The sequence below is a fragment of the Callospermophilus lateralis genome, chromosome 15, assembly GCF_048772815.1.
Source record: "Callospermophilus lateralis isolate mCalLat2 chromosome 15, mCalLat2.hap1, whole genome shotgun sequence".
Lineage (NCBI taxonomy): Eukaryota > Metazoa > Chordata > Mammalia > Rodentia > Sciuridae > Callospermophilus > Callospermophilus lateralis.
Genome location: NC_135319.1, coordinates 68,222,466 through 68,248,325, shown reverse-complemented (window position 1 = coordinate 68,248,325; position 25,860 = coordinate 68,222,466). Strand labels below are relative to the sequence as shown.

Genomic DNA, 25,860 nt, shown 5'->3' with positions numbered 1-25,860 from the left:
ATGGAGCAAATAGGTCCTGGGGGGACATGCCTTTGCAGTGTGTGTGTGTGTGTGTGTGTGTGTGTGTGTGTGTGTATAATCTCAGGCCCAGAGAAATGGAGTCAGCTGTCTGTGGACTGAGACCTCTGAAACTGTGATCACCAAATAAACTTTTGCTCCTCTAAAATTGTTCTTGTCAGGTCTTTTGGTACCAGAAATGAAAAAGCTGACTAAAACAATCGCTAATGCTCCCCCCCTTCCCCATACACAAAAAAACCTATATAAATTAAGAGGAGACTTAAGGATTGGTTAAAAGATTTGAGCAGAAATTCCCAGTTGCTGTCCATGAGGGGATACAGAGTTTAGAATTCCTACCAAGTTAGAGGCACATAATAAATATTTCAAACTTTCTATCAAAACTCAGAAAGACTATAAATTGAGATTAAATAGTATATTTTAGGACTAAGGGATCTGCTTTAGTAGTATGGGTAAAACCAAAATATCTCTGACCTTATCAAATATAAAACCAAGCCTCCACAAGGTTACAGTGATCAGTTACTAACTGAATCAGAGGAAGATAAAATAAGGCAGAGATTTTGAAACATATCATTTACAATATCTACTATATAACAAAAAATTACTAGATTTGTGAAGAAGCAGGTGAATGGAAACTATAGTCAAGAGAATAAGGAATTAAAAATGACAGAGATGATCCAGTTGTGAGAATTAGCAGTTAAAGGCTCTACAAGAAGTTATAATAAATGTTTGATGACTTAAAAAACATAATCGTAATGGGTAAAGAAGACAATTTTTAGCAGAAAAATGAAAACATAAAATGAAGCAAATACAAATTCTAGGATTAAGAGTACTTAAAAGTTATAATTCACTGGATGGGCTTTAAAAGCAAACTGGAGTTGGCAGAAGAAAGGACAATAAGCCGGGCATGGTGGCATACACCTGTAATCCTAGCAGCTTGGGAGGCGGAGGCGCTAAGCAATTCAGTGAGACCCTGTCTCTAAATAAAATATAAAATAGGGCTGGGGATGTGACTCAGTGGTTGAGTGCCACTGATTTCAAGCTATAGATTTAAAAAAAAAAAAGAACAATGAATTTGAGAAAAGATCAGTCAAAATGATATAAACTGAAAGAGAGGAAAGAAGAAGAAGAAAAAAGAAGTCTTAGTCCAATCTCTGATAATCAAATGTGTAACTGAGTCCAAGGAGAGACGAGAATGAAATGGAATACCAAAAAAGTTATTAAAATAGTGCCCAAATTCTTCCTAAATTTAATGAAAACCATTGGCTTACTTTACTGATCTAAGATCAGCAAACCCAGGCAGATTAAATACAAAGAAAATACCAGTTCCAACATCATAAAGAATATTAAAAAACAGTGGGCATGGTAGCACATGCCTATGATCCATAGGCTTGGGAGGCTGAGGCAGGAGGATTGAAAGTTCAAAGTTAGCCTCAGAAACTCAGCAAGGCCCTAAACAACTCAGTGATACCCTGTCTCAAAATAAAATACAAGGGCTGGGGTTGTGGCTCAGTGATAGAGTGCTTGCCTTGCACATATGAGGCACTGGGTTCGATCCTCAGCAACACATAAAAATAAACAAAATAAAGATACTGTTATATATATAATTTAGTTATATATATATATAACTAAATTATATATATAACATAAAAAAGTCTGGGGATGTGGCTCTGTGTTTGAGTGCCAATCCCAGTAACCACCTCCCCCGAAGAAGTGAAGATAAACAGTGTCAAAGACAAAATCTTGAAAATAGTCAAATAAAAGAAAAAAAAAAAGGATATTATATATTTGGGAGCAACAATATAAATAATGACAGGCTTTTCACACCATAAACAGAGAAAAACAGAGGACAAAGGGAAAATATTTTTCAAAGTGTTGAAATTAAAACAAAAACAACCTCAAATCAGTTTTCTTACATTAGAAAAGGGAATTAAAATACACAGAGAAATCTAGAACAAACTCTGGAGTTTTAATGGAATTAAAAGTATCAATGAGAACCTATGGTCATCAAAATACATAAATATAGATGTAAAATATTAATGTTTAAACCTTGGGCTTCTAAATAACTATTCTTCAACTAAAAGAAAACACTAATCCCTGGAAAAAATGGCTGATTCTAGGACCGGTCACAGAAAATACAAAATGAACCTGGAAATAAATAGAGATATATCAAAAGCCAGCTAAAGAGCCTTTCTTCAATCTTGAGCAATTTGAATATGAAGATACAAAGAGCCAGGCCAGACACAATGGCACATGCCTCTAATCCAGTGGCTGGGGAGACTGAGGCAGGAGGATCCTAAGTTCAGAGCCAGCCTCAGCAACTTAGTGAGACCCTGAACAACTTCACAAAACTCTGTCTTAAAATAAAGAATAAGCCTGGCATGGTGGTGCACAATTGTAATCCCAGTGGCTAGGGAGGCTGAGGCAGGAGGATAGCGAGTTCAAAGCCAGCCTCAGCAATGGCAAGACACTAAGCAACTCAGTGAGACCCTGTCTCTAAATAAAATATTAAAATAGGGCTAGGGATGTGGCTCAGTGGTCAAGTGCCCTTGAGTTCAATCTCCAGTACCATAAATAAATAAATTAATTAAAAAAATAAATAATAATATAGGGCTAACGATATGGCACCCTGGGTTCAATTCCCAGTACCAAACAAACACAAAAACAAAAACAAAAAAACCCCCAAACAAAACAAAAAGTTAATAGGAGAATATAAATATAAATATGATACATTTGAAGGACCCAAATTGCCACTACAACACAATACAAAATAAAAAACTTTAATAGCTATATACTTATTAAATTGAAATTGTTATAAAAATCTTCCCATATACATTTAAATAACTTTTTGGGTTTTGTTTTTTATTTTCATACTGAGGATTGTACCAGGGGTGTTCTACCACTGAGCTACACCCTGGCCCTTTTTTTTCTTTTTACTTTGAGACTGGGACTCACTAATTTACCATGCTGGCCTCAAACTTGTGATCCTCAAACTTGTCCCTCCCAAGTAGCTAGGATTATAGCATGTGCTACCATGCCTAGCTTAAACAGTAAAATTTTTAAAGCCTCTCCAGAGAGAAAACTCCAGATCCAAATGGTTTCGCAGATGAATTTTATTAAATTTTATGAAAGATACAATACCAGGATCATACCCAAATGCTTTTAAAAGAGGTGGAGGGGAAGATTTCCCAATATAATTCATGAGGTCAGCATAACCCTGATACCAAAACCTGCCAAAGTCATTAAAAAGAAAATTACAGACTAATATCTCTCAAGAACACAGAAAACTTAATTCATGTAATTCACCATATTAACAGAATGGGGGGGGAGAAATATGATAAACCTTAAATTTAAAAAGTTTTTCACTAAATTGAATAACTCAATAATAAACACTTCAGCAGGGGCTGGAGATGTAACTCAGGGTTAGAGTGCTAGCTTAGCATGTGTAAAACTCTGGTTCAATCCTTGGCATCTCAAAAAACAAAACAAAAAATACTTTAGCAAGTTAGGAATAAGAGGTAACTTCTTTAATCGTGGGCACCTAAAAAATTTCCAACTAACACAATACTTAATGGTAAAACACTGTCCCTCTAAAACTGGAAAAAGATGAAAATGTCTTCTTACCATATCAATTAAACATTATATTATAATATTATATTGGAGATCAAAGCCATTAAGATAAAGCAAGAAAAAGAAAAGGCAAATTAAAATCGGAAAGAACAAAATTAAATAAATGATAGGAAATGAGGTCAATAGTCAAAAAAATCAATTGTGCTTTCCATATTCTAGGAACAGAGAATGAAAAAACGTACAATAGTACTAGAAAACATTAAATACCTAGAAAAAAACCTTAAAAATTATATTCAAGAAATGTATACTAAAGCTGAGCACAGAGGCACATGCCTGTAATCCCAGTGATTTGGGAGGCTGAGACAGAAGGATCAAAAATTCAAGGCCAGCCTCAGCAATGTAGGGAGGCCCTAAGCAACTTATTGAGGTACTGTCTCAAAATAAAAAAATAAAAAGGGCTAAGTTCAGTGAAAAACTGCCCCTGGGTTAAATCCTTTATATTCCCCTCCTTCAAATACATACTGAAAACTAAAACACACTGCTTAAAATTTAAAAAACGAATGGAGATACACATACCATATTTATCAACTAGAAGACTCAACATTAAGATGTTAATTTTACTGAAGTGGATACATTGTTTCAATAAAACTCCATCCCAGACTCTTTACAGAGACACTGGGTCTTTTTTGGAGGAGGGGTGTGTGTACAGGGGATTGAATCCAGGGGTGCTTAATCACTGAGCCACAGTCCCAGTCCTTTTTAATATATTTAGAGACAGGATCAGGCTGGGTTGCTTAGGTCTAGGGCCTTGCTAAATTGCTGAGGCTGACTTTGAACTTGCAATCCTGCCTCAGCCTCCCAAGCATCCAAGATTACAGACATGTACCACTATGCCTAGCTCTCACAGACTACTTTTTGAAAGAACTTGCTAGATTGATTCCAAAATTTATTTAAAAGCACAAAGTATAATCAAAACAATATTAAAAATAAAAACAAATAGAGAAGATTTTTCTTGATTTCACTTATTATATAAGGCTATGGTAATCAAACAAATAGAAGAGTAGATATTTGGTTAAAAAAAAAGATACCTACCATTTGTCCTCCTTGTTCTTTCTGTTTGTATGGTTTGTTTGTTTTTGTTTTGGGGATTGAGCCCAGGGGCACTTTACCTCTGAGCTACATCCCCAGTTCTTTTATTTCGTTTTATTTTACATTTTGAGACAGGGTCTTGCTAAATTGCTAAGGATGGTCTCAAACTTATGATCCTCCTGCTCAGCTTCCCAAATTTGCTGGATTACAGGCATATACCACTTTACCTGGCTTGTCCTCCTCATCTATAGGGACCAATACAGGGGTCTCACGACCTCAGAGGTCATCACTCACAGCTTTGTCCAGCAACAGCATCTTTTCTAGGAGGTTCAGAAATAGACAATATTCACAGTTAACAGGTTTTTTGACAAATATGCCAATGTAATTCCAGAGGGAAAAGGAAAGCATTCAGCAACTACACTGAAACGTGAATAAAACGTATGGCACAAATAATGAACCCAAACTCGATTACACAACACATTGAAGAAATGAGGTGACTCACAGACTTAAATCAAAGCTTCTACAAGAAAACTTAGAATAATATATTTATAATCATGATATAGGCAGATACTTCCTATCTAAAGGAAAAAAACTGATAGGGTAGCCTTCATCCAAAAAATTGATGTTCTCAACAAGACACACCATAAATAAGTAAGCCAAATAAGTAAGAAAACATTCAGAACACATATAAATGGCAAGAGACTATAATCCAGAATTCAATACATTTGAGTTCAAAACTCAGTAATAAAAGACAAATTATGCAATTTTTAAAAATGGCTAAAAACTTCACAAAAGGAAATGTGAATAGGCAAAAGCACAATGAAAAGTACACAACACATACTTCTCATACTTTCATAGAAAAATGTTCGTAACAACTTCATTTATAAAGATAGAAACAGCCCGCACCTACCAAAAGGAGAACTGAAAACAAAGTATAGTACATTTATTCCATGGAATAAAATAGTCAGAGAATAAACTACTGACAATACATAGATAAAATCTCATAATAAATGTTGCACTATGTAAAATCAGACTCCAAAAATGCATGGTCCCATTACATGAATTTCTAGGAAAGTGCAAAACTAATCTATAACAACACTAAGCAATGTTTATTGTGGGACAATCCAATGTGGGTGGGAAAACTGGTTGGGAATTTTCTTGTGTAATGAAAATATTAATACAGCTTAACAGGGCTGGTGGTTACATAGGTAGACTGATTTATCAAGACTTCATTGACATACAATTAATATCTGTATAATTCACTATACGAAATTTTCAATAAAAATGTAACAAGTATTGCAGCTAACATTTTAGGGGGGAAAGTATGTTTGTCTCCGTCAATTAATAAGAATATCATGCAGGCTGGGGATATAGCTCAGTTGGCAGAGTGCTCGCCTCACATGCATAATGCCCTGGGTTTAATCCCCAGCACTACCACCTAAAAAAAAAAAAAAAAAAAAGAAAGAAAGAGAGAGAGAGAATATCATGCTGCTTCTCTGGTGGTAGGGGGGAATATTCACAATGACTGGAATTGTAGACCAGTGGTATAGTGTGCTGTTTGCATGTGCAAGTCCCTGGGTTCAAACCCCAGTGTACACAATTTTTTTTTCAAAGTTACAAAAGATAAAAAAACTAATTTATTATCCTTCAAAATTATTCTCTTTCTACCTTATCCATGAATATAACATGTTTAGGGAGAAAATTAGATATATTCCTGTCCTGAGAGTTTCTAGAGTAGGGGATGGCTTTTATTTTCTGACAACGTATCTGTAAAATGGATATGTGACCTTCATCTCCCAAAGAAATGACTTAGATCAGTAAATTAAATTTGTCACAGTCCTTTTGACCACTTTGGAATATAAACGTTAAAACACAATATTTTACTATTATAAGATTTCTTCCAGTTTGAAATCAAACTAGTGAATATAATAGCTGCAGGCAAGAAGGTTTGGTCTTCAAGCAACATCTGAAAAGGTAGCTTCATGATAAACCAGAGGCAGAGAGTTTTGCGTTGGAGTACTTTAATATGTTTTTATATTGCATATAAAGCACATAAGCATAAACCAGTAAGATGCCTTGCTGAAAACTACCTTCTTTGTGAAAGCAGGCTGTAATTCTGAACAAGTTTTCAATTTTCACACTGCTGCTAGGGTAAAACATTTTAAAGAGTTTAATTTTTTACAATGGATTCAATGACATAGGATTATCTAACAAAGTAATGGCTAATCAATAGAAGGTTTAGTTGTCAGGTGAAACTTATAACACACTAAAAGGGATTGATTGCCAGGCTTCTCCTTATTTACTAGAAGGTATATATTTAAAATGACACAAACTTGTTACCAGGCTGCATTCTTTTAACCTTGCAAAAAGCTGCTTAAGAAATCTGTTCAACAGCCCTATAGCAAAACAAGATATAGTATAATGAAAATGGCTAGCGATTGGGGGGCTAGGAGGAGCAGGAGCCTTCAGATATATAGCAACATCAAATCATGTCCTAAGCAAGAATACAGGATAGAAAAAGCAAACTACAAAGTGACATCTAGGGAAGCTGGAACTGGGCTTTAAAAATACCATGAAGATGTTATCAAATCTGGTTGAAGAGATGCAAAGCTGTATCTGATTTCATTCCATAGTGTTCTTAGGGCAGATTTTTTTAGGACTCATGCTGCTTGGTGTAATAGGCTCCCCCTTTCTCCTTCTTCTTTTTTAATGATACATCCAGATTAAGTACTGAACACAAAATGAATTGGGCCCATATGGATTTTGACCCGCATATAAGCTGTTTCCTTTATAATTTATTCACGATATCTCAACTCTCTATATGAAAATACACTTTTTATGGTCATTGCAACCCAGGAGTTCAATAATATTTTTCTACTAAGTCAATGATTACACAATTTGTCAAAGAATGATTACATTGAAATAAAAATAAAACAAAACACCAACCCTCTATTACAGTCTTCCTTCCTCAAAGTAATTTTAAGAAAGCTAGTTATTAAATTGCTTCTTTTTGAAGAAGGGTTTTTGTAACTAGGCACAAATTGCCAAACAATGTTGTTGTTTTTTTAACATTATTAGACTCTGAAGGATTCAGCAGAAGTGGGAAGTTATATAAACAAATCACTTCATCAGATTCAGAAAGATCACTTTTGTCTTACTTAAGAGACCTACATTAATTACCTTTAAGGTCTTTTACATGGACTATTTAAAATATGTACAAATTTATTTATTTATTTCAAATGAGGTGCTTCTTCTAAAGTATTAAATAATGTCTACAAATGCAAAAGCATTTTTATAAATAGGTAATTAAAACAGATGACTAAAATTAAGTCAAGCTGCAAAACATTACCCAGAATGCACTATGATTTTTTTTTAATAAACATTTCAGGCAATTTTTCCATGCAAAGCCCAGAGCACTTCAGGGAAAAAAAAAAAAAAGGAAGTAAGAAGTTTCATAGGGTAAAAACCACACATATAATGAAATAATGCCAAACCCTAAAGTATTTACAAGATAGTCCCTTAAGCACAGTTTGTCATACTGCAATTACACCTTGCCTACTGCCAAGCCAAAGTGCTTACTATTGCCACTAGAGGGAGAAGTGTCTTAACACAAAGCAATGGTAGATAGGGAATGGGTTTTCTTGAGCAATTATCAGAACAAAGCTCCCTTGGCTGTGTGTACCTTCTAATTACTCAATACAATTAAAATGACTAACCTAAAACAAATAGAAAAAAAACTGCCTGCCTGGTAGCAGGGACTTCATTAAACCTTTTCCCCTCATCAATCAAATCAGAAAGAAGAGAATACCATCATATTTGAACACTATAGAGCTCTTAAAGGAAGTAAATTCTGTGAGGTTTGATTCTCCCCCCACCCCCCTTAAGTAAGAAAAGAAGTAGCTCTCTTGAAAAAAGAAATGTTGTGGTATTTACCCATCTGGATGCTGCCTTGAAAACAAATTGTCCTCCAAAGAACAGAAATATAGTATCTTTTCTCTCAGTTCACTGGCTTATGAATGACTTTTTGTTGTTGTTGTTTTGTTAATACACACTACAATGCCATTTTCTGTGTCAGTGATGTGCTTTTTCCTCCTACTCATCCAACTGTAGAAAGGAGCTATACCCATCAGACTTCCAAGCTTAAACTGGCTATTTTAACTTCTCTCTTCACCTCTGGATTTTGCAGATCTATTCCAAAGTGATGTTTACAATAATGTAGGAATTTTTTGAGGGGAGGAAGAGATAGTAGGCAAAGAAAACAGTTCCTTATGCCTTCTTTTTTTTTTTTAAATAAAAAAAAAGCATAAGTAGTTCCTTTTATAAGGTCTAGTCATTAACAGAAAATGACAACAGAGTCATTTCTCTTTCAGCTGACAATTGTGACATTTTTCCAGCAGTGTGCAAGGTGTTGAAAACCTGGCAGCTGTTACCTCCTGGGATGAAGATACTTTTTTATCCTCCCTTGACAGTTTAACTCAGTGGGTCAGCACCTTTAAAGACTGCGAAGTATCCTTGAAGAGGATGGAAGCTTGAATTACTGCTCCCTCCCTAATCAATGTAAACCCTCACTGCAGGTGAAGGCTCCAGCTATAGAGGTGCATGGGGGAGGAAAATGTAATGCCCTGAGCCAGATGGTTTTTATCTTGTTTTTAAAGAATAAAGGAACAAGCTAACAAGGGAGACAGCTACTTTGTTAGCTTCTTGGCCTCTCTCATGGCTTTGCATCCCCAGGGTTCCAGCTACACAAGAGAAAGAATACAGAAAAACGTAAACACTTAAAGAAATATAACTAGAGGGCTGGCATCATGCTGCTTTCAAAGAGTTGAGAGAGCTCTACTCAATGCTTTATTTATCACTGCCCACGTTCTCAGGATGGAAAGTGGACACATACACAAAGGGAATGGGGGTTGGAAGAAGGATTAGACAGCATCACAATTTACTCAATTACAGAGAAAGGCTGGGCTGACAGATCCTATTAGCACCAATGTGAAGCAAAGGAGTTGCATGCTGTAATGCTACATTTTCAAAAAGTAATGAGTACTTTCATGTGCCCTGCAAGGCCTTTGCCCTCCATAACAGATATGAATAAAAGCTATGAAAACAGTAGATGTGGTTTCTTTGGCTTCACATTTTAGGAGTAAAAGAAAACTGTATCTGCTTTGAACATCCTTAAAGTAAAAGTTTATACTTAATACCAAGAGATGAGAAGATTATTCTGAAACTAAGAAAATTGACTTTCTTCATTAGGATGCACTGCTTTACTCCCCTCCATCCCCCTATTCCCGGAAATGAAATGGAAAAGCAGGTGTACAAAATGACTTGGAAACACAGGGAGTCACATCTCCCAACTTTCTCCTTCATTTCCTTTTCTGGTAATATCTGTCAGGTTTTTGGAATTACTATTATAGTGGTTTTATAATACAAATCAGGAAATTTTCTCTACTGCTCTATTTTTCAGAAAAGGTTTGTATATAAAGATTGTTATTATTTCTTCCTTAAATGTCAGTTGAAATCACCAGTGAAACCACATGAGCATTTTTTTAAGATATTCTTTTTTTTTGAATTTTTTAATATTTATTTTTTAGTTATCGGCAGACACAACACCTTTGTTTGTACGTGGTGCTGAGAATCGAACCCGGGCCGCACGCATGCCAGGCGAGCGCGCTACCACTTGAGCCACATCCCCAGCCCGACACATGAGCATTTTGATAATTAATTCAATGTAATAGATACAGGGCTATTCAAATTTTGTATCATATTGTTAGTTTTATTTTCAAGGAATTTGTCTATTTCATCTCAGTTGTCATATTTCTGGCATAGTTGTTTGTTTGTTTGTTTGTTTGTTTTCATCTTTCATACATTTGATTCATGTGAGTTATGCTTTTCCATTTTTACCCCAAATACAAATTGCAGAATCACATCAGTTATACATTCACAATGTTTACATAATGGCATAGTTGTTTGTAATATCCTGTTATTATTCTTTTAATATATGTAAGAACTCTAGTGATAACTTTTCTTTTAGCTCCTCCAATATTTTATAGTTCTTCACTGTTGTTTCTTAACAACAATGGCAAAACTCCACTTTAGAATAACATATGGAAACTAGAAATTAGTTTAAAACAATACTAAATTGTTAGAACATAACTGAACTTTTTATAATCAATGGTGGGAGAATTCCTGAAATCCCATTAGAAATACCTGTAAAATAATCTCAAGAGACTGGCTCACATGACACAAACCTTACTTATATCAACACTAGGTATAAGGTGGCCTTGATATATATATATATATATATATATATATATATATATATTTTTTTTTTTTTTTTTTTTGGTCTATATAATATGACTACTGTGGGGTGGGGGGAGATGGCAAATGGCACTTTCTTATTGTCATACCCGATAAAGAAAAGGAGAAGTTTAAACAGTTTATATATTATGTCCTTCTTAAAAAAAAAAAAAAAAATCAGCAATGGGGTAATCAAGTTCAGGGCAGTCCTGGACAGCTGCCCTGTGACCCATTTCTATTGACCCCTGCTATTCATCACTCTTCCCTAAGATTGAGAGGGCAAGCTCCTAGGGAGTGACCACCACAATAGACAGACACAAGCCAACAGTAATCTGGTTCGAGCAAAAAACCAGATGGCACTGCAATAAATTTACAAATCTGCATTCATGGGGCTGTTAAAACACCCAGAAGCTAAAAGACTCTGAGGGCCCCTGGAGGATCTCCTACTTCCCTGTTTCTAAAGGCCATTTCTCTTTCCAAGAACATTGAGTTCATGCTCTTCACAAAGAGAATAGAGATAAAACCCTTGACAAAGAAGGGAGGGCGAAAAGCCTCATGACCTAATTAATCTCCTGAGCTTGGATCTCAACACTGAATGACAGATATTAGAAAAATCATTTTGGAGCACTAGAGGGAAAAAAAGGGCTGTTAAATTAAAGTGGCGGGGGTGAAGAGAACCTTCTAAAACAGCAATGGAAAAAACAACACTAAATCTCTTTCATATGCTACATAGAACAGATCTTGCTAGTAGAAAATGATTCAATAATGTATGCATTTATTTTTAAAATGAATCAGATTAGTCCCATGTGTGACCTGCTGGTCCATCTGTATGTGCTGGACTTAATAGGCACGATTCTCTCTCTTGCTTCAGTTTGAAGTATGAGAGAGATAAATTTAGTTTAATTTTCAACAGATCAGCCTATCCATTTTCCAAATGGACCATCTGGATCAGCCTATTAAAATTAATTTATAACTTTGCAGAGTGAAAATTCGTTTGTTAGCTTAAATAAAGTTGCCAAAACTTTTTGTCGTGTCATTGTTTTCTGATGGTTGTTCCTGTATAGTGGGCAGTGTTCCCACCTCTCAATTTACTTTATTCAATACTGTTCTATTGACTTAAATAAATTCCAAATAGTTAAAACTGTAACTGTATCAACATCAATTACTGATCATTTAGTTTGTTTGTTTACAAAGCTTCCTGAACTGACTCAATTCCATGTAAAACAATTATTTTATAAAGAAGGAAAAAGTGCCTGTTCAAAAAAAAAAAGTTAACATATAGCAAATAATAAATGACTGTGTCTTGATTCTAATATGTTCCCTCTAAATTAACACTATGAAAAAACAGCAGTCAGAAAGTAGAAGTAGAAACACTCTACCACCAGTCAGGTCTGAGTTTCAAGTCACTGACTCACAACAGTCATTTAACTTTGCCAAGTTTCCATTTTCCTCGTCTATAAACTGGAAATCACATCATATCCAACAACTTTACAGGGTTACTATGAGAATTAAGTAAGTATCATGTTTGTTGTGGGTGCTCAACAAATATTAGGTGTCTTCCCCTCTGTCCTATAATGCCTTAAATGCAAGTACCTTAAAATTATTTTTACTATTGTTGGTCCTCATCTTATCCAATTTTATATAAAAAATAAATGGCATTTTTATTCTTTGGCAATACTTAAAGAACTTGTTTTTGTTTTCAATTAGTGAGGACGATGTTAGAGGTTGCTATAGGTAGTGAGAAGGAAATTTTTTTTGGCCAGTATTTTTAGACATTTTATTTTTTAAAGAAAGAGCACCACAGAATTGACCATTCACAAGTAAAACATGTTACCTTTTGGAGGTAGGGACACAGCAGTGAACAAAAAAATTTTCAAAGAAATCATCGATAGTGGCCTTTACTTCTAGAAAAAGCAAACAAAATATTGCTCAAGCTAACTTAATTACAAGCAGATCTATTTTGGTAATTAACTTTTAAAAAAGTATTAAAAATCTTAACAGGAAAATAAGATTTAAAGTCAATTATTCTACCGTCTGAACTTAAGAAGTACTTAATTTTTCCTGAACAGGACTCCGTTTCTTTGATTTTAACATTAACTATATATAACCAACTGACTATCTTGTACTTTTGCACCTGGGATTTTTTTAAATGATTGGACATAATATTTATTACCTGACAGATGGTTATGGCCAGATCAACTTCAGAGTATAAGACTCTTAACTTAAGCTCCAATGTTTAAAGAACGGCAAATCAAGGACTTCCTGTCTGCTGATAGCTTTTGATTTTTTAAGTAAGACTGAATTTCATACCTGTCTAAGTGAATTCTTCTCTGGTATTATCTTCCTAGGGGGTTCACCATTATTACAGTCTTCTCTCTCTGAGGAATTCTGTGAAAGAAAGTAAGCTTTAATTCAGTTCTCATTATTTTCAATCTTATTCTGTGGAAGTAAACTGAATTACATTTCTAATTCTGTAAGCTAGAATGTCATGTATATTTTATGCATTTATTCATTTTAAGATTTATATACATATAGACATACATATATGTATAGGAAAATACATGCCCATGTATATAAAAAAATGTAAGCAGGGATCTGGGTAGAAAATATTTCATCTATGTTTAAGCATTGCCCAGAAGATCACATCAATTGGAAGTCCAGTTTAATCATTCTTTGATACAAGTTGACACTGGACAAAAAGAAGTTCCAGTCCACACTTAGTTGATAACAAGTTAAACCCCAATAATTAACACTCTTTTCCCGGCTATTGTATATGTTTGGTTAGTACAAATCTCCAAGTATGGGTCCTAAAAAACAGTTTTTTCTTCTGCTTCTTCTCATATTTGCTTATTGTCAATTAAGTAGCACAACTCTTAACACAAAACAATATTTAATCAGTGGTTTAGGATTAGAGTCCTTTCTTGACACTCTCACCTCAAATAGTAGTTGAGAATCTAAAATGTCAATCAGATTTGTATAACTTAGTAGAGTGAAATAATAGTCCCAAGTAAAAAAATGAGTCCAAAAAGTGCTAAAATTTGCTAATTGACATAATGTAAACCACTATCTCAAGGTAAATTCAAGAAAAACAAATTATTTATTACTTGAATTCTATTTTCTGCAACTACATTTGCAACATTAATATTTTAAAACTTGAAGTTAATGTATTTATTATATTACATATAGTTGTCACATTCTGACTAGGGAGTTAGCTTATTTTTAGGTCCAGAAATTATACAACCCGTAAGTATTTACCTGAAAAATTTCACGCATGTATGAAATAATAATTATTATATAATCATTACTGTGTCTTAAACCTACATATAAGTTATACTTTTTTGCTTGTATCAGATATTACACTTTTTCAAAAAAAAAATAGTTTTAGTTATAGACGGACATAATACCTTTATTGTATTTATTTATTTGGTGCTGAGGATCAAACCCAGTGCCTCACGCGTGCTAGGTGAGTGTTCTACCACTGACATTGTGTTCATCTACAACTAAAAAATATTTTTTAAAAGCCCCAGCCCCAGATATTACACTTTTAAAGGTAGTAAAAGATGAAAAATGCACGGTTACCTAAGGCTCTTTCAGAAACTTCACTACTGTGGCTAACATCTGTGTGGTTTGTTCATTGCCTTTAGTTGGCATGACAGATCAGAACCCCAAAATATTTCTTTTGGGCAGAAATCTTTATAAGATTTAACTTGATGATTAAGAGATGCTAAAATTAAGACAAAGAAAAATAGGCTATAAGCAAAGGATCAAAGAAGCAAGAACTTCAGAGTTCTAAATTATTACCCTCCTCTTTTTGGAAAAGAAAGAAAAGGAATGAGAACTTTTGCCAGAAATTGGGGAAAGGTCCGGGGATAGTGCTACACACCTATAATCTCAGCAACTCTGGAGGCTGAGGTAAGAGATCTCAAGTACAAGGACAGCCTCAGCAACTGAGAAAGGCCCTAATCAACTTAGTGAGACTGTATCACTGGGGATGGGGATGTACATCTGTGGTAAAGCACTTCTGGGTTCAAACCCTAGTACCAAAATAAAAGGGCAGCGGGGGAGATAGTTGAGTTAATAACAATAAAGCATGACAAATGAGGAAACTAGGTTGTAGTGTTAAAAATGACTCTTAGCCAAGAGGAAAAAGAAAACTCACAAACATTGTGATAGTTTTTTTAGACAGATTAACCAACTTTTCTCTACCATCATGAAAAATTAAACAAAAAATCCAAAGCTGTTGTTACATAAGACAAGCAGGGATGTTAAACTGGGCACCAGGGGCAAGGAATAGATATCCTTCTAATACTGAAGAGGAAATGCTGAATGCCAGTGAAAACGGGTAAAGAATTCTAGTCTTGAGAGTAGTGGGAATGATGAAATAGTCATCGTACCAAAGTGGTTGCCTGGGTGGCCCTCAGAGGTTCTCCAACATCACTCAGGAGACCTCAGCAATACAATGATTGCATTCTTATCTATGAGGAAACCCAGTAAGAAATGTGCTTAATTGCTCTGGATCAACAAGCTCAATTATATCCAATAAATTCTATTTAAGGATAACTAGATGGTGCAGGCAAGAATCATCATTGTTGAATGTGATGTTGCACATCTGTGAGCCCAGCAACTTGAGAGGCTGAGGTAGGAGTATCACAAGTTCTAGGTGATTGTGGACAACTTGGTGAGACCCTGTCTCAAAACGAAATTAAGGGTCTGGGGTTGTGGCTCATTGGTAGAACACTTGCCTAGCATGTGTGAGGCACTGGGTTCAAAAGGAAGAAAGAAAAGAAAGATATTGTGCTCATCAACAATTAAAAAATATTTTTAAAAAGATGAAATTAAGTCGAGCACGGTGGCACATGCCTGTAATTCCAGCAGCTCGGAGGCTGAGGCAGGAGAATCATGAGTTCAAAGCCAGCCTCAGTAAAAAACAAGGTGCTAAGCAACTCAGTGATACCCTGTCTCTAAATAAAATACAAAAAAGGGGCTGGGGATGGGGCTCAGGGGTCAAGTGCTCCCGAGTTCAATCCCTGGTGCCAAAAAAAAATGAAATTAAAAGGGCTGGGGATTGGGCTGGAGTTGTAGCTCAATTGTAGAGAGCTTGCCTCCAATGTAGAAGGCACTAGGTTCGATCCTCAGCACCACATTAAAAAAATAAATAAATAAAGGTGTTGTGTACATTCACAACTTAAAAAAAAAAAAAAAAAAAAAGAGGCTGGGGGTGTAACTCAGTGGCAGAACATTTTCCTAGCATGCCCAAGGCCCTGGATTCAATACCCAGTACTAAAAGGGGCCAGGGCCAGGTGGGATCATCATCATCATCATCATCAAGAGATGCAGAAGTCAGCAAGTGAAAATTTGACAAGTTAGCAGGACTGCTGCATTATCTCAAAATATTTCTCTGTAAGATACTTAAATATTCACAAAGGTTAAAACAGTAACCTTATAGTGGAAAAATCTTGCAGATACCCCTTAACATTATGTGCCTCTTAAATGATATACTGAGAATAACACATCATTACTTTTGAGATACCCCTTGTCAAAACTACAAAACCTAAATTTACTCATAAGAAAACAGACTAACCCAAACTGAAGGCCATCCTACAAAATTATCAATCTACTCTGAACAAAAAATGTCAAGGTCATAAGATACAAAGAAAAAGTAACTGTTCAGATTACAAGAAACCATGACACATGATGATTAATGTTAATTGTGATTTGAGTTTTTCTCTACAAAAAGGACATTATTGGAACAATTAGAAAAATGTGAATAAGGTGTTTAAATGTGCTAATAACATTAAATCTGTCAATATTAAATTTCAAATTGTTTTCCCGCTTTGTTTTTTTTTTTTTTTTTTTTTTTTAAGTTTTGGATGGACACAATATCTTTATTTTTATATTTATGTGGTGCTGAGGATCCTAGTGCCTCATTAATGCTAGGTGAGCACTCTATACTACTTAGCCACAGTCGCAGCCTCTTTCCGCTTCTTCTTATATATTCTTATTTATTTTTATGTGGTGCCAAGAAGGACCAAACCCAGTGCCTCATATGTGCTAGACAAGCACTGTACCAATGAGCCAGTCCTGCTTTCCCACTTCTAAAAATATACATAGGAGCCATGCTTGATAGCACAAGCCTGTAATCCCAGCTACTAGAGAAGCTGAGGCAGGAGGATCACAAGTTCAAGGTCAGTCTGAGTGAGTCAGCAAGATTTAAAAAAAAAAAAAAAAAAGGTTGGAGATGATCTCAGTGTAGAGCATGCCTGGGTTCAATTTCTAGTACTGGAGGGAAATTTACAAATAGGAAAATTCACTTTTTGATGTATGATTCTGTGAATTTTGACACAAGCATAAAGTTGTCTATACCATACTTAAACTATGAAAGAATTTTATCAGTATAAAGGCTCCTGCCTTTATACTGAACCCATTTCCCACTGAAAACCACTTTTTTTTTTTTTAAGCTCCTTAATTTGGCCTTTTCCAGAATGTCATACAGTGTATAACCTGTTGAAACTGTTTTTTTTTTCCTTTTCTTTCTTTTTTTTCTTTTACTTACTACAAAATATTGGAGATCTAGTTATGTTGTTACATAAATTAGTATTTCTTTCCCTTTTATTGCCAGTAATATTCCACTGCATTTGATTTCCTGATTTTGATAATTTGTAGTATAGTTCTTTAAAACTATGTCCTTGTTTTTAAAAAACATGCATTAAAACATTTAGGGGTAGAGAAATATTATGTCTGTTAACTCTCAAAAGGTTCAAAAATTATAAGTAAATGGATATATGTGAGATATGCAATTGTGATAATGTGTTGCCATTAGGTGAATTGGTAAAGGATATAAGGGGATTCTTTTTTTACTATTCTTTCACTTTTCTATAAATCTGAAATTATCTCAAAATAAAAATTAAATAGGTCAAATCTAGAATAAAATATGTGAAGAAACAGGAGGGAGTAGTTAGAAAAGTGAAAAATAAATTTTAGGGGGAAATAAAATTTTATTAAATTAAAACTAACTCAGAAAACTTGACCGCTGAGAAAAACTCATTTCCAATACTTGTAGTGTTTCATAATAGGAAATAATTTGCAGAAAGTGGTGGTAGTTCTGGAGTAACAACATTCTATAAACAGCACCAGTATATTAAAATATTTCTGAAAAAGATTCTCTTAACTTGTTACTTTTTATATTAATTCAAATTTGTTGTTGTTGTTCGTTTTTTGGTACTGAAGATTGAACCCTGGAGCACTTTACCACTGAGCTATATCCCCAACCCTTTTTTGCTAAATTGCTGGGGCTGATCTTGAACTTTTTTGTTGTTATAGATGGACACAATACGGGCTGGGGATGTGGCTCAAGCGGTAGCGCGCTTGCCTGACATGCGTGCGGCCTGGGTTCGATCCTCAGCACCACATACAAACATGTTGTGTCCACCGAAAACTAAAAAATAAATATTAAAAAAATTCTCTCTCTCTCTCTCTTAAAAAAAAAAAAAAAAAAAAAAAACTTAGATGGACACAATACCTTTGTTTATTTTTATGTGGTGCCAGGATAGAACCCAGTGCCTCATGCATGCTAGGCAAGTTCTATCACTGAGCCACAATCCCAGCCCCATCGGACTTTTTTTTAAAAAAACATTTATTTAGTTGTATATGAACACACAGTATCTTTATTTATTTTTATGTGGTGCTGAACCCAGCACCTCATCCATGTGAGGAAAGCACTTCACCACTGTGCTACAGCCTCAGCCCCAAGATCTCGAACTTGTGATCCTCCTGCCTCAAGACTCCTGAGATTATAGATATATGCTAACACTTCCAGCTCAAATATTTTTTTTTAGTCTAGTTTACTAATTTAGAATTAAAAGAGGCAGAATAAAAGTCTCACTGGCATCTCTGAATCTAACTTCAAATTGGAAGCTTTTAGGTTGTAACATTGGCAGACATGGGAACAGAGGTTTAGATAGAATAATTAAGAAAATGAAATACTCGTGCATAAGATCTCAGGGATGTATTTTGGATGAAATATTCTCAGAAGTTAGCCTGGAATGAATTAAGAAAAAGTAATTGCATTTTAAAAGTATTCAGATAAAAATTTCAAAATCAACTATTTCAAAATCAACACATCCAAATTTAAAGCATTCTTTTTGCCATTCTCACCTACTTCTAGGTCAGCTCCTTTTCTTCAGGCTTTTGTTTTTATTCCAGACTTTAAAGTTTTCAGAGTTGGCTTTTAATCAATCTCTTTTTCTTTGTACATTATTCTAACCAATTTCCAGTCTATACATTTTCCTTTTAATCATCTATTTTGATATATCTGACCCTAATTTTACATTTCCACTGCCTCCCCTCTTGTCTAGACCCCCAATACCTCATACCAATGCTATTAGTATTACAACCTTTTGACATTCTTGCCTAAATCTATATCTGTCATAATCTAAACACTACTGCCACAATTGTCATTCTAAAAAGGTTACTTTATAATGCACCAATAAAAAAAATACAGAAAAAAAAAGGTTACTTTCCTGCTCCAAAACCTTTTTCAGCTTCCTGACATCTACAGGACAAACCCAAACAACAATTACTACTTACTACTACTACCTACTACTTTTTTGTGCTGAGAATTGTACCAAGCTTCTCATGCAGTATAACATTCATAATCTGGTGAACCTAACTCTGCATCAAAGTGTCTGCACCATTTACATGACATTCAGCATCATTCACCCAAAAAAGAAGAGCAATTTTCTTATCCTTGTGCTTTTGCTAATTCTGTTCCCTTCAGCCTTATTTCCCAACCTCTTCATCTACTAAAATTCTGGTTCAAGTCAACTAAAATGAAACCTGTTCTGAGAAGCCTATGGTTCCTCCCCATCCCCACTCTCAACCCCTATTTGGAATTTATCTGAATTAACACTTTATTTTGGTACTTACTCTTTGTATGTATCTATCTTTATGTCATACCTTTACAAGAACATGTTTTCTACCCCCATCCTGCAGTTCCTTCAAGGGAGGGAGAGTTTCTTTTTCACTGTCATAGCCCAGTAGCTCAAAACAAAATTAGAGAATGTAAATTTTTAAAATGTTTGTTGGATTGAATATTATTGCCAGATTAATTTTTCTTAAACACCACTAAATGTCATGTTGGTCTTTTTTTTTTCCCCCCGGAAAAATTTTTTAGTGACTTCTTTCTTTGTTTCCATGAAATTAAATACTTAGTTCTAGGCCTGGTTTTCAGGACCTTCCAGAATTTTCTGCCACATCATACAAAGTTATTTCTCTTAACATATATTTCTGCCATAGTTAAGTCTCACAAACATGTGATAGGCTTTTGAAACTTTCAGAGGAAAAGGATCCTTAATTCTAGTCGTGACTGATGATTATTTACAATGTTAAAATGAGGTTCAACAGTCATATTTTTCCTAAGAAACCAATCACTCCACCTTATTCTATTAGAAATTCCTTAAACATTTTATCTCGATTCATACAATTTGGCATTAGTTGCATACATTTTTGCAACATAACTCAACTAATTAATAAGAATGAAAACTTATTTGTAAAAGTCTTATAGCTCCCTCTTCCCGCCAATACATTACATCATATACAGACAACAGATGCTCAATAAATAATTCAAACCTTACACCCACAGTCCAGTTAACTTAAAAATGTTTTTCAAGGCAGAGAAATTTCAGTGATTGCCCAATTACAGTCCTACTGTCCTACTACTTATAGTGCCAGTGTGATCATTTAAAGCAGAAGTTAGCAAGCTCTAGCCTGTGGCATATTTTTGCAAATGAAGTTTTCTTGGCACACAGCCACACCCATTCATTTACCTTTTGTCTATGGCTGCTTTCACACTACAATAGCCCAGTGCTCACAACAGATATCCTATAGTCCACTGGCTCTTTATAGAAAACGCTTGCCAGTCCTTGATTAAGTAGGAAAAGATCTGTGGATAACCAAAGCAATCTAACTTTTCAGAATTTTGGGTGGGGGGCTTAGGGGGTTGTTTTGGGCACATAAGAAGAAATAAAGATGTGTGGATGGCAACAAAAAGCAGGGTAATAGCTGGGAGAATATTCTCCAAGATCTAGTCTAACGGCTTATTTAACTATTTTCAGTTATCTATTTGAATACACAATTCCTGATAATATGGATAATTAAGAGTTGATTATATAATCAAATGAAAACCTAATTTACCCAGTGATGAAAAGTCAAGCCACTCATAATGACTTATAATAATCTTGCAGTGAGCATCTTGTTCAAGGTTGGATGGTATAACAGAGTCTGAACCTGTTTAAATAGACACCTATTTTAAGTAAAATACTATTTCTAAAACTAGAAGTAACATTTTCCACCTATGCCACTCTTCACTGGGAGAATGCAAAGAACTCTGTGACTGGGATAATCTTATCATTTTAGTAAAGCAGATAGTTATAACCCTGATTTTGAACCCATTTTAAAAATGGAATCAATTGCTCATCATCATATAGAATGGCAAGAAAAAAAATCTTGGGACTAATTTCTACCAACTAGTTACAAACACCATATAGTGAGCTTTACAAATAAGTTAATAACCAGATTAATGCTTTTCTCAACTTGTTATGAGACTTGGAGCCAATTACTGCCTCCAAATACACATGATTTACAACGTTCAAAAATAGTAACAATTATTCCTTTACAAGGTTAAAAGGTAATTTAGCTACCTGAATAAAATCATTCAAACTCTTCAATGAAAGTGGGTGTGTGTACACTGTGTGTGTGTGCGCACATGCATCTAAACAATTTTAATTAATCCTTCTAGAATACAATGGGAAAATTTAGATCATTTAAGTTCAGAAGCTTACTGAAAAATCCTATTAAAGGACTAGTTTTGGGAAAAATCTAAAGTGTCCTCATAAGGTAATATTCTCTGCATGTTTTCATGCACACTACTTCTCTGGCACGTTTATCATTTGACATACTCTATTAAACCACAACCACATCAAAGCCTCCCTATATACTGCTAAACTTCAACAGATCCACCAGTTAAAGCTTTCAAGGAGTGCTAATTTCTAGTGTTATACTAATCCTTGTACAGTGCTAGGAACCAGACAGAATGGAAAGCCCTCACTGGAGCAACCAAACAGGACTTCCATTAGTATTGCTTTACTCCCTGAGACAGAAATAAAAAACTGCCAAGTTGATTTCTCCCCCTGCTACATTGTCCAACACTAATTATAAAACACTACAGATGCAGCCTTTCTCAAAATGCAAAGGGACTGTGTATATTTGCAAAGAACAACTATTTTTTATGCTTCCAAATTCTTAATCCTGTTTGGAGCTGTCAGTGGGGGTTAATGGAAGCCTTGGATAGGAGAATTCCAATCTGGTTGGCAGATGGATAGGTTGGTTATAGCTGCATAACTATGTCTTGCCTGCAGGCACAATTCAGAACACTGTTAAAGCAATATAAAGTCTCTGTCAAGCTGAACCATTTGGATCAGTAGCAAGGAGAAATAATAATAAAAAAGAAGTTCATTTCTGGGCCTTGTGCATTTATGCTAGTATGCAGAAACTGATTAATTGTCATAGTGTGCTGGTCTTCTATACCTCAGATTTCTACTTCTAGAGTAGATTTTGCATGCTAATATAATCATTCTCCCTCTTGAGACATTAGCAAATAATCAAATGAAAAACAGGATCATAATTTACTGAGATTCGAGCAATTCTCTATGCAAATTTGACTTGTTATTGCTGCTGCCTCGTTAATCTGAATGCCTTTGACAAACTCCTTTGATTTATGAACTCGTGACAACTCCAATGTGTATATATTTTGCTAGATTGACATTATCATTAAGAGTGGGTGGACTGAGCTCACATGAATGGCTGATTTTACTCGCTGGTGTCTGCTGCTCAACAGCTGAGCATCTCCTCCTCACAAAGCCCCTGAGCGGCAGGCTCTTCCCATCTTCCCATCCATTCATCATCTCGATGTTAATTGGCCCAGGCTTTAAGCAAATTTTCAACACGATTTAAAGGCATGATGACACTGATTACTGACCCTCTGCCATACGGTGCCTATTGATTAACCTGACAGAGATGATGAGCTTGAGGGAAGCTAGGTGTGTGGGGACCTCAAGGGGAAAAATATATTGTCTATGCAGGCAAACACTTGTCATTACCTCATGAGCCAGAATTTGCACAGCACACATCCTTAAAACACACTACTGCTTTAACACCTACAGCTAACACAGAAAGTGCTTTCTGTATTCAGAGATATTACAGATATGTCATGTCAAAGCACATGACACATTCAGTATTTAGAAGAACTCCCTAGATAGATGGCTGCCTTTCAACCAATTATGCTTGGGCTAGCTGATGTATATATTTTAGTTTAAATTAGAAGAAAGTATTATTGGGTAGCCTGGTAGCATTATAACATATCAGAAAACAATAAGAATGGGAGAACAAATTATATTCTTGAAAACAGAGGAATGGGGAAAGGAAGGATTAAAATTATCATCCCAATACTCCTATAACAAGCTGCCATTCCACCATTAAAAGAAGAGATACTCTAAAAGAGAAAGAAAACATCAGCTGGATTTTACCAATTTTATTTTTGTTCTTTTAATACTGCTACCTGATTCAACTGCTAAACTATTCCCAATACAGAAATTACCAAATAAATATTTTTAAATAAAGCAATTAATATTTTAAGTCCAACAAACATACCCCTTAAATTGTTGCTTGCCCATATTCAATAACTGTTGTAAAACTGTTTACTTAGGGTAACTGTGCAGGATCTTCGAAGATAAGCTTCACAAAACCCAAATACTTCATTATTAAGACAAGGAAATATGAAAATTCATAATTAATAGTTACTGATCACATACATTAATAACAAATGAAACCTGCTTTAAGATATTACTAGGTCTGTAAATTTATACAAGCAAAGTCATGCAGTACACCACAGGAATCAGACAAAAACCATCTTTAAATAGGGACAGTTATTATTTAAAACAAAAACAAAAAATATCCTCCCTCTGGCCACACATATCACCTTGTTTACTTACGAGTCCTGGGGGTACAGCCAATACACAATTTTATACACGGAGATTTTGAAGCAGCACTAACAGTTATTTTAAAGCTAAAATAATAGAAAACTGAACAACAGCCCAGCTGTAGTCCCTATTACAGTGACATGGGCTGTTAATGTAAGAGATCAAATGTTTTTCAAGTCAAACAGCATTGGTGCCTGTTATACTGGAACATGAAGCTTACTCCCTAAAAGCCTGCCTCCTGCTCTTTTAAGATAAACAAGCTCAACTAAGCACTGAGATGCTCTGATAAGGACAGAAAAGATGAACTGCACCAGGGAATGACAAGGCTAGGGAGTGACAAGGCTTGGACATGACAAGGAGGGGTAAAAGCAGTATTGCTTTTGTTAATTTCAAGTCATTAAAAAAAAAAAAATATCAAAATACAACATTTTAATATTTTTCCATTAAAGTCTACCTGCAAGAGAAAGGTGAATTTGCAACAATAAATATAGGAATCCCACTAAAAGAGTTAAAACAGTTATCTGTGTTTTGTGAAGAGGAGAGATTGCACAGCTGTCTGAACATATTCAGCTTTGTGACTTCTTAATCAAAGATTTGAACAACAATTTAGAATGACTCTGAGTATATAAAAGTGTTTGTAATTATGTTAATATGCTCCGCATCAGAAGCAATAGTCCATTGAAACTCTAAAGGTTTTAGCTCTAAATACTTGATTTAAAAATAAAAAGCTTCCAAATGTATTCTTTCAGCTATGGTCAAACTTTTTTTTTTTTTTTTAACATTTTATGACATGTATTATATTTATTTTACATTTTATTCTGGCTTTACATGATGATGCAGTCACCAAACCACATCTATTTATATGAACATCAAGAATGTTTTTCCCCTTCAAGGTGTCATGATTATATATTTAAGAAAGATCTTTTGATGCCACAATTTTCTTTGCTGCCCAGTCTAGAAAATATTTCATCCAGGGTTCCTGATATAGTTCTCTATGAATTAAGAGGCAAACATTTGCTTCTACTAATAAGGACATCTGGTTATTTTTGTAACTCAAAGACATCTGCATTATGTAGATCTTTCATATTTCTCAAAATTGGCTTGAGAACTATAGAACCCTTAGGATATGTGCCAAAATCTTTTTTTCCCCCTAATGAATTGTTTCTCCTGTCATCATTGTTCCTGAGGGTTTTTTTTCCCCCTAAATGATTTCTTCACCTTAGATATCTACCTCACTTTGGTATTACCATTTTATTACAATTCAATAATATCTTGAAAGAAAATCAAGTTTCTTTAACTTGATAAACTGTAATATCTTCTAATATCTATCATTTCAGAATAAAAATAAAACCATTACATTTCTGAAAATCAGACTGGGCTAGGTTAAGATTTGTGTTTAGGTTTATATTTCTATTGTAAACTGCCCCTTATTTAATCATTATTTTTTTCCTGTATTATTAACAAAGTATTATTCTAGTGTCTTGTTACTATCCTGTAGCCTTTTTCCACTAATTATAATCTTATTGTCTTTTCAGGACTTTAATATTATTACAAATACCATTCCCTTTACCGATTCTTACAAATTTTGGGTTCCCAAGGTTGAAACACATGGCCCAATATGTCTTGAAGTGATGCTTTAATGAACACACACACACAAATCCCAATTTTTCTGCCTAGTTTTCCTCTTAAAATACTAAGCAGACTAACTAGATAGTAAGGATACTTGAGTTTAATTTATGACTTTTGCTTTTACTGTAAATCCTATTTTCTTATTTTCTGCTCATTTCCACTACAGAAATTTAAAAAAAAAAAAAAAAAAAAAACCTAGAATGAGGGGAAAAAACTTAAAAAAAAACCCAGA

The 25,860-nt window shown here is 34.7% G+C and overlaps 1 protein-coding gene across 9 annotated transcripts in view; it reads right to left on the bottom strand.

The window, feature by feature from the left end:
* Btrc (beta-transducin repeat containing E3 ubiquitin protein ligase) overlaps positions 1–25,860 on the bottom strand; it is a 188,432-nt gene that overhangs the window by 71,929 nt on the left and 90,643 nt on the right. For 5 of the 9 annotated variants that reach the window (XM_076834110.1, XM_076834114.1, XM_076834111.1 and 2 more), the window contains one exon: positions 13,276–13,353. The exons of 2 other annotated variants lie outside the window; for them this stretch is intronic. In XM_076834110.1, coding sequence (XP_076690225.1) covers positions 13,276–13,353 — 78 coding nt within the window. Of the gene's footprint in view, positions 1–4,901; positions 4,964–12,799; positions 12,841–13,275; positions 13,354–25,860 lie in introns of those variants that run through there. 2 more of the 9 variants (XM_076834118.1, XM_076834116.1) reach the window with 2 other exon arrangements.